Below are 16,167 nucleotides of genomic sequence, written 5' to 3' on the forward strand. Positions count from 1 at the left end.
TTGTTATATATAATACACTTACCTTCTGTGAAATAATCCATGATGCATGCACTTCAATAACTGAACTTTTAAATCCATTTTTTTTTTTTTTTTTTTTTATTTTTACACAAATGAAGAAAAAAAATATTATATATATATATATATATATATATATGTACAAATTTATGTATGTTTATTTATTTATGGGACATAATTTTTGATCAAAGCAAAAAATTTTATTTTAATTTTTTTTTTTTTATATGGACCTTAAAGTCATACAAATTTTTGAGTAAATATATTTTGATCACAACATATATTGACTATAGATCATAATTTACAAATTGCTAAGCATTTTTTATTTTTCTGGTGTACTTCATTTTTGTTCTTTCATATTGAATATATAAAAGATATATATGTATTTTTTTTTTTTTTTAAATATGAAAACATTTGTATTTAGGGAATTTATATATTTATAAAAATGTAAATCATAAACGGTTAATTAAGAATACATTATTTTGTGAGAAAATTGTATTTCTTATTATTTTTTAATTTCAATATTTTTGTGAGAATTCAAAATTGATTATGTATTTTTCTACAATCTTTTTTTGTTAAACGGTATTTAAAATTTCAGTATGAAAAAAATTTTGTTTAAATATATGTTTTATTTTAAATTTATTTTTTACAGTTTTTTTTAAATGTATGTACACACAAGTGCAAAAAAAAATAATAAAATAAAAAAAAAAAAAAAAAATATATAAATTGAAAAAATTTAATTGTCCTATCTTAACATTCGTTGAATTGCATAAAAAATGAGGAAGATTTTATTTCCTTTTGTTTTCATTTTTGATATGTTCCTATAACTATTGGGTTATATTCTTTTATGTCCTATAGAAAAATAATCATTTAAAATGAGCTAAATAGAGTATAAAAATTTAAGGATTAAACAAAGTTGTGTAAGTGTTACTATGGTATATTATTAAGTGTTAAAAGGAATATTTTAAATAGGACATAAGATATATATATATATATATAATCATTATATATTTCATATAAAATGTAAGTACATTTTGCATTAATTATAAAATATATGTATATATTTATTCAATGTTTTTATTTTTTTAATTTTATTCATTTTGTTCTTGTAGGAATTAGTATTTATACTTAACATTTTATTTTACTTATATAAATATATATATATATATATATATATATATATTTCCTTCTTACTATTAGCGTTGGTATAATTTTATAAGAAATGCATCATTTATTCCTTATAATATGGTACGTCATTTTAAATTATCATGTAAAGGGACAAGAATCTGCTACGAATTTTTATAAGTTCATCGATTCATTTGCTTCATCTACGTACATATCTGAAGAGTCAGGAAGCTCGGCTTATGATGCTAAACGTGCTATTCAGAATAACCCGAATTATTGGTGTAGTTCAGGAAACCATTCAAATGATGAAGAAATAACATGGACAGGATATTTAAATACTAAAGGTTTTATTAAAGGTGTAAAAATATCATGGACTTATAGCCCAGAATTTGTTAAAATATCTGTTTCTACAGATGGGGAAAACTATCGTACTGTTATTCCATATAAAAAGATATCTTCAAATGAAGCTTCATTTGATGAAATATATTTTTTTAAAAGATTAGAAGAAGCCATGTCAATAAAAATTGGTTTAAAGAATGCCACACACAAATATTTTGGTATTAGAGAAGTGAAACTAATAGGTGGTGGGAATCCTTACTTTTTATTATTATCAGGTATTACTAGTGAAGAGGAAATGTGTTTACAAGTTGAAGAAGGTTTAGTTAATAATGATAATATATCAATAATTTTAGATTCTTGTACAAATGCTTTAGCTAGCGGTGATGGAAGAGAATTGTGGAAAACAAATTCAAATAATCAAATTATTAGTGCTTTTAGTGATCCTCCTAAATGTTTATCTGTTGTTAATTTAGATGATTTAGAAAATAATAAAATTGTTTTATATGATTGTCTAAGAGCTTTAGAAGATGGTGATGGGAAATCTAATTGGATTTTTGAATCCAATTCTCAAATAAGATTACAAAAAAGTGGAGAACCATTTTGTATTTCTCAAAAGAATATATTTGGAAATGTTCCAGGAATTCATGATATTCTTCTCAATTTAGATGTCTCTATTTATTCTAATTCTACTTTAGATGATGATCATAATCCAGATAATACCATTGATGGAAATTTGAACAGCTATTGGGCATCTGCTACATTCCCAGATAATTATGATCATTTGGTATATTTAATCCTAGATTTAAACAAATTAACAGATTTATCTAGAATCAAAATATATTGGGAATATCCACCATTACATTATAATATATCTGTCAGTACTGATAATCAGAATTTCACGGTTGTGTCGGAAAATTTAGCTAACCCAAGTTATGTAACTGTCGATTCATTAAAAAATATGGAAACAAGATATATCAAAATATCCATGATAAAAACTCATCCGAAGCATGGAGAATTAGGTGATAATTTTTTATATGGAATACGATCTATCGAAGTTCAAGCAAACAATTTAGAAACTGTTATAAATCACTGTAGAGATGCAGCTAATTCAGATGATGCAAGAGATAAATATTTTGTAGAATATATTACGGAATTTGATAAAGATTTAACTAATAAATTAATAAATCTTGAAGATGATGTAGCAAAAAATGTAAGTTCTATTAGTGATAATTTATCGAAATTAGAAGAATTATTACCTAATATTGAAACATGTTTGGAGGAAAAAAAAACATATGATGAAGAATTAAAGGCGTCAAAAGAAAAAGCAAATGATTTAAATAATAAATTATCCTTATTAACATCTGTTAATGTTAATACATTAGATAGTGATTTATTAAAATTAGGAATTCTTCCTGGAGATTCATATAACTTTCCAGCTAATGATTGTGCTGTTATTAAGAATGTTCAAGAAAACCCATTATCTGGATTTTATTGGATAAAACCAAAATGTTCCCCAGAACCTTTAAGAGTATATTGTGATATGGATTCAAGTACATCTATTTATATTTGGAATGGAAATCCACCTAAATCACCTGACCATTTAATAACAAATATGATAAATTCAGTTAATGATATAAGACAACATTGTGCTGAAGTCGGATTACAACCATTCATTTTAAGATCTAAAAATCAATTAAATAGTTTGATTTTGTCTTTAAAAAAAATAGGTTATTCATTAAATGGAAAAGTTAATATTCCCTTAGCTTATGATTATTCCTGTGATCATGGAAGTTGTAGTGGTAGGTTTCATGATTTATTAAATGGAAATATTGACATAAGTACATTAATATATTTGAAAGCATCCGAATCACCAGATAGCACAAAAGTTCGACAAACTGCAGGAATATCATATGATGATGGATCTTTTAAATTTTTTAATTTAGAAACTTCAGATATATCTGCCATTGTATGTTCTACCAATTCGACAGAGAATGATTCTGCTTTACAATATTTGAGCATTAATTGTGAAACGACTGGTATGGAAGATTCTTTTCATTCAATTGTTAATACAAATATAGTTGTGTTGTGTCCTTTAGGTTGTGATGATGAAAAATATAATGATGCTTCGATATATGGAAGTAGAGGTACCTATTCAGATAATAGTTCTATATGTAGGGCTGCCATACATTCTGATGTTATAGATAATAAAGGAGGTTTAGTTAATGTAACTATTGAATCTGGAATGGACCATTATGTTGGATCTGTAAATAATAATATAGAATCCATTTCGTTGAATAAAAGTGAAAAGGGCTTATTAGATATAATACCTGAAGAGAAAGAAGGAAGTAATAATATTAGAGAAGAAAGTAGTATTTTTCATCACAAAACAATAAGGGTGAGTAGTTTAATAGAAGATTGTCCATTAGATTTATTTATGTTTAATCAAACATCGTTTTTAGAAAAAGGAAATAATATAAAAAAATATAAAAGTAATGAATTAAAATATAATGAAGATGAAAATATGATGGTTAAAAATTTTCATGAATTAATTACTAATTTAATAGAAAACATTGATGCTATTCATGGTGTGGATCCTTCTGTAATTTCAATAGTTCAAGAAGAAACTATACGTATAATTGAAAAGGCAAAAAAAGAATTAAAACCAGCTGATATATTATCAAAAAAACAAATTGAAGATGCTATGAATTTATATAATTTAACTGAAAATTTAGCTATATATTTATATGACTTATCTTCAAAATATATACAAGATTTAGAGAAGCTTAAAAACATTTTGGAAGAATTAAAAGGAGCACAAAAGGTTGCTCATAATTTTGGAACATTTAAATTGAATTATGAAACCATGAATTTTTCAACTCATTTTTCTTTATTTGATTCTAATTTAATAAAAAACAAGCAGAGTATTTGGGGATATTCAGATACTAATATATTGGGACATGAAAATAGTATAGGTCAAATGAATAGTGTATCAAGTCAAGAAATAGGGGAAGGGTATTATGCAAAATTGAAAGGCTTAAATTTTTATGACTTTGATTTTAATATAAGTGTTTTAAGTAGAGGAACAGGTTGTTTAGGAGTTGTTTTTCGAGCTAAAGATGATTTTAATTTTTATTTATTTGACATATGTGATAAAGATGGGACAAAGAGATTATCAAAGGTCGAAAATGGACAAGTACATATATTAAAAGTGTTATATTCTGATGTAATGACAAATAACCAATGGAATAAATACAAAATAACAACAAAGCATGCAAATATAGATATATATGAAGTAGATAATGATAATAATATGATTAAAATATTAAGTTCTTTAGATGAAAGATTTTTATCTGGTACTGTTGGTTTATATTCACAAATATATGGTTTAGGAACATTTTTTGATGATTTAGAGGTGATTGCTCTTCCATGCACACAATTATCTCAAATGAATACTATGAATAAAAATGTAAAATCAAATTGTCCTTATTATAAGGAAAATTATTTAAATAATTTAATATCATATGATATTACATTTAATCCTAATGATTATTTTAAGTGGAGTATTGAAAAGGACGATGAGCAGAATTATTTATTATGCTCAAAAAATGAAGAGCAGGTTAAAAATGCGAGTGATGAAAAGGATATATATACTATAGCCTTATTAAAATTGAGAGAATGTACCGATGGTACATTTAATTTTGATATTCATGTTTCTAATGATGAAAATAGTAATATATCTAAGAACTTGTCTTATATATATATACTTTTCCATTATAAAGATGAAAACAATTTTAATGCTCTTCAAATGAAAGATGGAAAATTAGCATTCTTGACAAATAAAAATGGGAATACCCTCATACTTTCAGAATCAAATGAAGAAAAAAATAATAGTAATAAAAATAAAGAAAAAGAATTTACATTTGTACAGAATGAGTGGTTACATGTCAATTTACATTTTAATAAATCAACATTTAATGTTGTAATAATGACTAATAATAATGAAGATAAATATATCTTATCTGCAAAAAGTATGAATGGTGTTGATATAGGAAAGGTTGGGTTTTTAGTTCATAATTTTGATGAAGTAAAATTTGATTCGATATTATTAACTTCCCCTTCTGTAACAAAAGTAGATGAAACTTTTCTTCAAGTAAAATCAAAAACTTGGGCAAATTGTGAAGATTCCATACATGTATTACATAGAAGATCCTCATGTGAAACTGATATATATCCAAATGAAACAAAAGAAAAACATATTAAATGTATAAAAAATTTTTGTAAAGAATGTTGTTTATATCATACACAATTATTAGATAGTAATGAGAAAAAAGAATGTGAAAAACATTGTAAGCAAAATGATAATTTAGCAGCAAAAATGCAAACTCTCTTTGAAAAATTTTTAAACAGATGTGTTTCATTAAATGAAAATGTAGATTATGAAGCATGTGATAAAAATGATAAGAAGTGTATGAATAAAGTTTGTGTACTTTGTTGTAAGAAACACGACCCAACAACATCGACAGAATTAAAGGTTTTGCCTATGAACCAATTTAAGAAGATACAAGAGAACGAAATAATAGAGTGTCAATTACAGTGTAATATGATTCACTCCATATAAAATATGAAACATATAAAAATTTTAATGGAACATGAATAAATAAAATAACATATAAATTTATGAAGAAATATTATAACAAAATGTGATAAACGTTTATTAATAAAGAAGAAAAATAGGTAAAATATAAAATGTGTATTTTTTTTAATATAATTTTTTATTACATTAATTAATCCGTCTGATGGGCACACATATATATATATATATATATATATGTATATTTTACTTTTATTTTTTTTTTTTTTTCATATAATACGATTCTTTTTTTTTTAAAGCCGCTATATATATATATATATATATATATTTATATTTATATATATTTTTTTTTCATACAAAATAATCGTTACGTATAAACAATTAAAACTATTAATATTCCTATTTGTTTAATAATATTTTTTACAAATGTTCATATATGGGAAAAATTCAAATAAAACAAAAATAATGAAAATTAATTTTTTTTCTTTTTTATCCTATGTTACATATATTATTATAATAGTGTATTTTATTTTTACATAAAAAATAAACACAAGTTATACATAAATATATATATATATATATATATATATATTATATATATTTATTTCTACTATAAACAACAAAAAAAAATTATATACATACATACATACATACATACATACATATTTATTTATTTATTTATTTATTTATTTATTTATATATAATAAAAAGTAAAACAAAAAATTGTTCATTTATTTAAATGTATAGACATTTTTTTATTTAATAAATTTAAAATCATCATTATTTATATAATTTGATAAAACATTAATTTTGTTATTATATAAAAATTCCTTATCAAAGGAATTGTATGTATTTAAAAAGTTCTGCATATTTATATTTTCTTCATCTGATGATGAATCACTAAAAGTGCTGTCACTTAAACAAGCTGAAAATTGTTCCATATTAGATATATTATTATTTATAATATTTTTGGAATCACTTATAACATTATCTATAGAATCTCCATTTACTTGAATATTATTATTATCATTATTATTATTGTTATATGTATTCTCTTGATTTATGTTTAAGGAATCATATATATTTGACACACTATCTATTTTAGCATCATTATTATTATGATTTGTTTGTATGTTTTCTTCTATGATCATATTGGTATCATTTTTATTAATTAATTTCTTTTGTTCTTTTTTATGTTTATTATTTAATAAATACGTTTTTAATTTGTTAGAAAATTGTGAATCATTTTGTTCATTAAATAAAATTTTGGATAGATCTTTGTCTAATGATAATATATTTTTTATATGGAATCTTCCTATGCCTAATAAGAAATCATTATTATATACAATGTTCTTGTTAAAATCATCAAAATCTTGTATATCTAATCCGAACATTCTTAAATCATTAAAGGGAGAATAATGCAAAATTTTTGATTCTGTATTATCTAATATATTATGTATATTGGGGAATATATTAATAAATGTATCTAAATTATAATCTCCGATAAAATTTTCTACACTCTTTTTATAATTTAAAAGATTCATGGTCATTTCATCATCATCAATATTACACGTTATAATTTCTTTGGACTCTTTATTTTTTTTATCAATGATATTTTTAAATTCATCATCTATGCCGTTTTCAATTAAATGGTTATGTGTATCTTCGAGATTGGGGTCTTCTCTTTTTTCTTTAATATCCAACCCTTCCTTGGGATGTTGAGTATTATTATTATGTTGTAGTTGTTCTATATTATTATTATTGTTGCTATTATTTATATGCAAATTTTGGATTGTACTTTTATTAGGTGAACTCTTATTATTTATGTCACCATTTTGCTCATATTCGAACATAATCTTTGGACTTTTATTATGTGTTGAATCATTTTTGAGTGTATCAAATGAATATTCTTTTTTTTTTTTTGTATTTAAAGATATTGGATCATTATATTTTTCATGGTTATTATTATCTAATAAGGATTCATTTTTAAGGTTATAATCAGAACATATAGAATCTTCAATAAATATTTGATATAATGATTTACTTATATTTGTGTAATTAGAAAGAAGTGGCATTTTACTTTTTTGATCTAATAATGCATTTATTAATAAATAAAAAACATCTTCTGACTTTTCATTACAATTTAATAATTTTTTTAAAAAAGAATGAAAATGTTCTTCATCTAATATATGTTCTAAGGTACCTATGTATTGATGAGCAAACATAAAATTACTAATAACCATATTATTGTTATTAAATTCTTTATCATTCATCAAATTTTTATTATGTTTTTGATTTGATGCTTGCTTTCTTTTATTATCACGATTTTTTTTTAAAACACCTTTTTTATTATATTCTTTTTGATTATTATCTAATTTATGTTTATGAAAATGTTTATCTATTTTAGATGGTCTACCAACCCTTCCAGATTTTCTTGGTTTTTCGATTTTTTTATTTTCTTTTAAGGAATTTCTTTTCATAGTAGTACTTAAGGTTGCATTATGTTGTATAATATTTAAGGCTTCTTTATCATCTTTATGATAAAATAAATGTATGTTCATATATTTTGTTTGCATTTTAATATTTAATTTTTTATAATACGTTTCCATATCTTCAGCAAATTTATAATATATTGTACTTGGATCATTATATGTATAACAATTATTAATAATTAAAAGAATATCATTTTCAAACTCTTGAAAACTTTTATATTTAAAATTCTGTAGTTTCTGTTTCATTGTAGTAAAATCCATAGGTTCTTTTATGACATTCAAATAATCAGGTACTAACTCTACATTCACAGGATATAAAAATATCCTTTTCTTGTCAAAAGCTATTAGCTTATTTAATAAATTTGTGAGTACTTCATTCTTGCTCTTAACTTCTTCTATCTCGTCATATTTTATTTTGCTTATATTCATTTTGTAAAAATAAAAAAAAAAAAAAAAAAAAAATATATTGTATATTATGTGCAAATATATATATATATGTATAATATTTTTGGAATTACAACATATTCTTTTATGTATAAGATAAGATGAACATTAATATTTATAAATCTTATTCATATATTTTTTTTTTTTTTTTTAATTCTTCATAAATAAAGAAATAATATTTTAATATATTTGTAAGATAATATCCTATATAATATTATCACACACAAACAAAAGAATTAAAAAATTAAAAATAGCATAAAATAAATTAAAAAAAAGTATATGGTTTTATAAATAATATGTAATATTATTATATCATATAAGATTATATGTATTCATAATTAAAAATGTTCATTATATTTTTAATTAATTTTATTACATTTTATTTATTTTTTTGACAAAAAATATCACAAGAATATATTATATTATATATATATATTTTATTTTATAATACAAAATCCTTTAAAGAATTCAAAATTTTTTTTGTCCTTTTGTGCTTTTCTCTTCTGTTGTTTTTCAACATTTTGGTTATAATGTATTTTATTTTATTTTTTTTTTTTTTGGAAGACGATTTTAAAATACTACAATGATATTAATATTATTATTAATATAACATTTTATATATTTCTAAATCTTCAAAAAAAAAAATAAAATAAAATAAAAAGAAAAGAAAAGAAAAGAAAAACAAGAAAGAAATATATTATAGATATATAAATAAATATATTGATAATTTGAATATAATACATAAATATATATATATATATATATATATATATATATATATTTTCTTACTTTTATTAGTGAATTTTAAAAATAAAATAAAATATATATTATAAAATATATATATATAAATATTTAATAATATAACATATAACAAATATTAGTATTATAAATAAAATATATATTGGTTTTATAAATATATATTAAAAAAAAGGTTACAAGAAAAAATGAGGAAGAAAGATTATAAAATATAAGAAAAAATATATTATTTTTATATAATAATATAATACAGTATATTTTTAATAAGAAGATATTTATAAGTATAAAAAAAATTATATATAAATATGAAGTATTAATTATTATATAAATATAATATGTTCAATAATTATAATCATTACATATAAAAAAATATATAAAATTAAAAATATATATATATATATATATATATATATATATATATATTATATTAATTTTTGCCCTCTTTCCTTTTAAATACAGAAATAAAAAAAAAAAAAAAAAAAAAGGGAAAATTTTAGTTGCTGTAATTTTATGTACTAAACATGAATTATAGAAAGTAAAAATTAATAAACAACAAAAAAAAAAAAAAAAAAAAAAAAAATTTTTTTTTATATAATTGTTTTTGAAAATTTTTTAAATTATATGTATAAAAAATAAATAAAAAAATGATACATTTAAAATTTATTGTAAAATAACAAAATTTTTGCATAAAAAAATTAAATATTCATTCAATATGTTATAATATATATAATAATTTTACAATAAATATATATTTTTTTATTTTTAATATTTTCTAAAAATATGTAAAAATTAATAAAAAGGAAAAAAAGAAATTAAAAATTCATAAGAAAAAAGGAAAGAAAAATTATGAATATATTTGAGAAGTTTTTGTTTTATATGGTGTTCTTTTTTTTTTCTATATTTGAAGATTATATATAAAAGTGTAATAAAAATAAATATCTGTAAAATGTAATATATAATGATATATATATATGTATTTATGTATAAAAAAGAAGAAATAATTTTTTCTTTATTGAGGGAAATATATAATTATATAAACGTGTAAAAATGAAGTCATAAATAATTAAATATTTTCAATATTCTTTGGATCTTATTTTTTTTTAATTAAATCTTTCATAAAATGCAACAAAGACTGATATTATAAATAAAATAAAATAAAATAAAAACATATATATATATATATATATATATATATTGTATATTTCCTTATTTCGTTAAATTAATTGTGTCTTTTTAATTTTATATATTTTTTTCTTTTAATATATAAAAATTATGTAAAATGGAAAATTTTCGCATAAAATTATTTCCTTGTCCTTAATTTTTTTTTTTCTAAATTTATAATAATGGTAATATATATATAAAATACCTTTCTTGTTTTATATAAATAAATAAATAAATATATATATATATATATATATATATATATATATATAATATAAAACATATTAGTGTACTTATTTTTCTTCATTTATCTCTCTGTTTCTTCTTTTTCTTTCTTTTATGGTTAGAGAAATAATATTTTTGCATGTGGGACAATGTGGGAATCAATTAGGACATGAGTTTTGGTCTGTTGCCATAAAAGAACAATTAAATAAGAAACTGAATGATAAGAAAGAATGCTTGAATAGAAATATATTTTTAAACGATTCCATGTCTTCTTTTTTTTTTGAAGAATTAAATGGAAAAAATGATTGTAGTCCTAAAGAAAATTTAAAAGCTCGTGCTATATTGATAGATACAGAAACAGGAGTAGCAAATGAAATTATGAAAAGTGTTATTTCTCCTTATATTGATGAAAATAATATTTTTACACAGCAATCAGGTGCAGGTAATAATTGGTCTCAAGGATATATGTATTATGGTAAAATGTATGAAAATATTATTGATAATATTATAAGAAGAAATGTAGAAAAGTGTGATTCTTTACAATCATTTTATATTACTTCATCTTTAGGAGGAGGTACAGGTTCTGGATTAGGTTCCTATATTTTAGAAATGTTATCTGATACATTTCGACAAATAAAATTTAGTAATTGTGTTTTTCCTTCAGTATGTGATGATGTTATTACATCTCCATATAATAGTTTTTTTGCTCTAACTAAAATTCATGAATTTTCTAATTGTGTATTACCAGTTTCTAATGATGCTCTGTTAAATATTTTAAATAGTAAAAAATTAAGAGAATTTGAAAAAAATATAAAAAATAACAATATAAATAATATTAATGACAAAAATGTACCTATTGTTAAAAATGATTATTCAAAGATGAATAATATTGTTGCTAATGTAATATTAAATTTAACTAGCTCAATGAGGTTTGAAGGTTCTTTAAATGTTGATATAAATGAAATATGTACTAACTTAATACCTTATCCATTCTTTAATTTTTTACTTTCCTCTTTAAGTCCATGTATAGAATCAGAAAGTATAAGAACATTTGATCATTTGTTCAAAAATGTGTTAAGTCATAATAATCAAATGCTTATTGCTAATCCTAAAGATGGACTTAGTTTATCTATGGCATTTCTAGTAAGGGGTAATATAAACATATCTGATGTCACCAAGAATGTTTTGTTAATTAAAAATAATTTAAATATTTTAAAATACAATAAAGATGCCACAAAAATTGGCATCTGTAATGTGTCCCCTTTAAATCAACCATATAGTTTATTATGTTTAATAAATTCTTGTGAAATAAGAAATACATTTCTACAAATACTAGAAAGATTTAATAAATTATTTAAAAGGAAGGCTCATTTACACCATTATTTAGAATATTTATCAATGGATGATATTTTAGAATTTAAAGAAAAAATACAAAACTTAATTTTCGAATATAGTTACATACAGAAAAATTTATTTTGTTCTCCAAAATTTTTAAATAAAAAAGCGATTAATATGTTAGGTTATGACATATGTGAACAATGTGATGATAATATTACTAAGAATGATAATATAGATTTCGATATTACTGTTTGTCCTTATTATTTAAAATCAAAAATGAAAAAATTCGATAAAACAGTCAACTGGTTTGATTTTAAAAATAAGCCAATCATATAACAAAAAAAAAAATATATATATATAATAAATATATTACAATATAAATAATAAGAAGAGGAAAATTCATAGGATTGTAATATTTTAAAATTCAACAATTTATATATATATTTCAGAATATTTTTAATATTAATGAAAAAGTTATTTCTAATAATAAATAATAATTTTTGAATCGCAAGTAAATAAATATATTTGATTAATATTATTTTTTTATGTGATCATGTATAATATTTTAATTTTAATTTATTTTATTTTTTTTTTCTTAAAATTACATCATTCTTATAACAATATTGTATTAATATTACAAAAGTGTGAATAAAAATAAATATGGTAATATATACATATTTATATGTACATATACATTATTGATATTTTTTTTTATATATTTTTATATGTTAAAATGATGTGAATGAAAGGTGAATTTTTTTTTTTTTAAACATTATTTTAAAATATTTGATAAATTAGAAAGATAAATATTTTTACATATTTAAGTGGACTTTTTAACTTAAAAAGTATAAAAACAGTGAGGAGTATACACATATATTTTTTTAATCCATTATTAAGTTCTTGCTCATCGAATTGTTCTAGTAGATCTTTTATTATTATTATCTATATTTTGTGATTGTCCAAATTAGGGCTCCTATATAAAAATATACATTAAAAATTGAAAAATAAGTATTATACATAAAAATATATAATATAAGGAACTATGTAATTTATTTTTTTATTTTGAAAACTTGAAAATATTAAACATTCAAAATGGACTATTATCTATTTTGTAGGAAGTTCTTATGTGTTTTAAAATATAGATATAAATAGTTTAGAAAAAGAGATATAATAAAATAAAAAACGATAATATTTAAGAATATATATATATATATATTATATATATTAACATTTCTTTCCAAATTAATAATGATTCTATGAAAACATTTTGATATTTATTATTCGATTTGATTTTATATAATTTTTATTTATTTTATTTTTTTAATAATTCTCCATTATACATAATATTTTAAAAGTATATATCTTATTACATATATTTCACATATCGAACATATTTTTATACACCTTTCAAATTTTGATATTAATTTTTCATTATTGTTCAATCGTTTTTGTCATTTAAATTTTTACTATTTCTATAAAACTACAATAAAATAAGAACATATATAAAATAGTAATAAATATTATATGTAGAATATAACCTGTACTGTACGAATATTGAACTATTGTAATTTTTTTTTTTTTTTATATATACTATGTTCATGATTTATTATATGAATTTTATTTTATTTTTTCTCTTTTCTTATATATAAGTAGTCAAATTTTGTTATATATATAAAAATATTCTTTACACTTTATACAGAAAAATATTTTCATTTTTTCTTAAGCTGTTTTTTTTTGAAAATTTTGTAATTCTATATAATAATAAAGACAAACTTTTATATATGATCCTGAATTAATTTTTAATTGCTATGTTTTTGATTTTGAAATATAAGTAGGATAGGATAAAAGCTATGGTGCATTAACCTATTTTAAAATTATTTCATAAAAGGAATATATATATATATATATATATATATATGTATGTATATTTATTAATTTTTCTTATTATATTATATTATATTATTATTTTTAAAATAAATTTATCAAAATTTCATATTTTATATATTTTCACTGAGAATAAATATGGCAGAACCAAATTCATCATCAAATTCCCTTTGGGGAAATGGATTACACTCAACAGTACAAACAATGGCTCAATTAATTTCTGAAAGTACTCCTCTTACTACTCAATTTGAAGATGTTCTAAATTCAAATTATTCTGGATCTTCATTGGCTTCATCGTTACTTCCTGCTTCTGAAGTAACGACAACTCAATCTTCCTTCGCCAATTCAACAGGGAGAGGTGATGGTTTGGTACTTGTAGGTGCTTTCAGAAGATTAAGAACTTTTTTCACACGAATATTACAATTTGGTTCAAGTCAAATATATAATTCAGATGCAGTTACACCAACTGAAAGTACAGTATTTTCAACTGAAACTACTAATGCAGTACTAGAAAGAGCAGTGAGCACAATATCGGATATGACGAACAGTGGTAATGAATCTTATTATATTAATTTGTTGTCTGGAAATTCAACATTAGCTCCATCAAATACGACAAATTCAACATGTAATTTATTAGAAGACAATGGACCTAGTTTTGAAACTACCTTAGGTGTATTTCTTATAATGTTTTGTTTGTTAGGAATTGTTTGGTCCATGGTATGCCGGAAGGTACATATGTATAATATATATATTACATGTCTACTATATTTAAAATATGTACAGGGTGTAAAATATATACAACATTTCTATATTATATATATATATATATATATATATATATATATATATATATATTTATTTATTTATATATAATCCTTTACTTCTACTTTTTAGGAAGGCGATCATATAAAGGAACTTATATGCGGAAAAAAAAAACTCAAAAGAACAACAAACGTACCATTAAGTTCGTTAGATAAAATAGAAGAAGAAGCTACATATGAAAATGATAATGAGGATTATGATAAAAATAAAAAACAAAAAACAGATGAACAAGAATGTGTCAGTATTTATGAGAATATTAATATTGATGAAGAAAGTGATTATGATAACGTTAGTTTTGATAGAAGACGAAGAAGATATCATGATGAAAATGGTAATGATGAAGAGAATATTAGTTTTGTTCAAAAAAAAAAAAATGATAATGAAGAAGAAGAAGTAACATACATAAATGAATGAAATATATGCACACATATATACATACATATATATATATATATATATATATATATACATATACATATTATAAAACAAATTTGGTCGAATTATATTTTATCCTTTTACTATCATATAGTAATATTATTTTTCATATTTTTAATTAATATAAAACAATGTTGTAATTATATAATAATATTGAAATTTTATTAATGTGCACATATATTTATTCTTCCAATTTTGTTAAATAAATATATAAATATATATTATTTTTTCTTATTTTTGTAATGTATGAAACATTTTTAGTTTTATTTCAAAAAGAAAGAAGAAAACATAATATATATATTATATATTGTGGAAATTGATATTTGCATATTTTATTATTCATTATAATTATTAAATGAATATATTTTTTTTCCTTATGAAATATAAAATATAAAAAATATCATTATATATATATATATATATATATATATACATATATATTATGAAATAACAAGAAATATTATATAAATTAAAAATTATATTTAAAAATAAAATTTAAAATTATTTTAATATATGTAAGGTTCTTTTTTTTTTTTTTTTTTT

General features: G+C 20.4%; 4 protein-coding genes across 4 annotated transcripts; 3 read left to right on the top strand and 1 right to left on the bottom strand.

Moving 5' to 3' along the window:
* Positions 1-1,234: 1,234 nt before the first annotated feature.
* Positions 1,235-6,094, top strand: PGSY75_1475500 (LCCL domain-containing protein; the record flags this gene model as incomplete). Its single annotated transcript, XM_018788431.1, has 1 exon — positions 1,235-6,094. One exon carries the CDS (start codon positions 1,235-1,237, stop codon positions 6,092-6,094), a length of 4,860 nt encoding a protein of 1,619 aa, XP_018639803.1.
* Positions 6,095-6,822: 728 nt separating this feature from the next.
* PGSY75_1475600 (putative bromodomain protein) lies at positions 6,823-8,988 on the bottom strand (the record flags this gene model as incomplete). Its single annotated transcript, XM_018788432.1, has 1 exon — positions 6,823-8,988. One exon carries the CDS (start codon positions 8,986-8,988, stop codon positions 6,823-6,825), a length of 2,166 nt encoding a protein of 721 aa, XP_018639804.1.
* A 2,271-nt stretch (positions 8,989-11,259) lies between these two features.
* PGSY75_1475700 (putative tubulin epsilon chain) lies at positions 11,260-12,819 on the top strand (the record flags this gene model as incomplete). The annotated part of the gene is made up of 1 exon (XM_018788433.1): positions 11,260-12,819. One exon carries the CDS (start codon positions 11,260-11,262, stop codon positions 12,817-12,819), a length of 1,560 nt encoding a protein of 519 aa, XP_018639805.1.
* Positions 12,820-14,505: 1,686 nt separating this feature from the next.
* PGSY75_1475800 (hypothetical protein) lies at positions 14,506-15,603 on the top strand (the record flags this gene model as incomplete). The annotated part of the gene is made up of 2 exons (XM_018788434.1): positions 14,506-15,096; positions 15,262-15,603. The coding sequence occupies 2 exons, from the start codon at positions 14,506-14,508 to the stop codon at positions 15,601-15,603; spliced, it is 933 nt and encodes a 310-aa protein (XP_018639806.1).
* Positions 15,604-16,167: the final 564 nt, after the last annotated feature.

This window comes from Plasmodium gaboni, chromosome 14 (assembly GCF_001602025.1).
Source record: "Plasmodium gaboni strain SY75 chromosome 14, whole genome shotgun sequence".
Classification (NCBI taxonomy): domain Eukaryota; phylum Apicomplexa; class Aconoidasida; order Haemosporida; family Plasmodiidae; genus Plasmodium; species Plasmodium gaboni.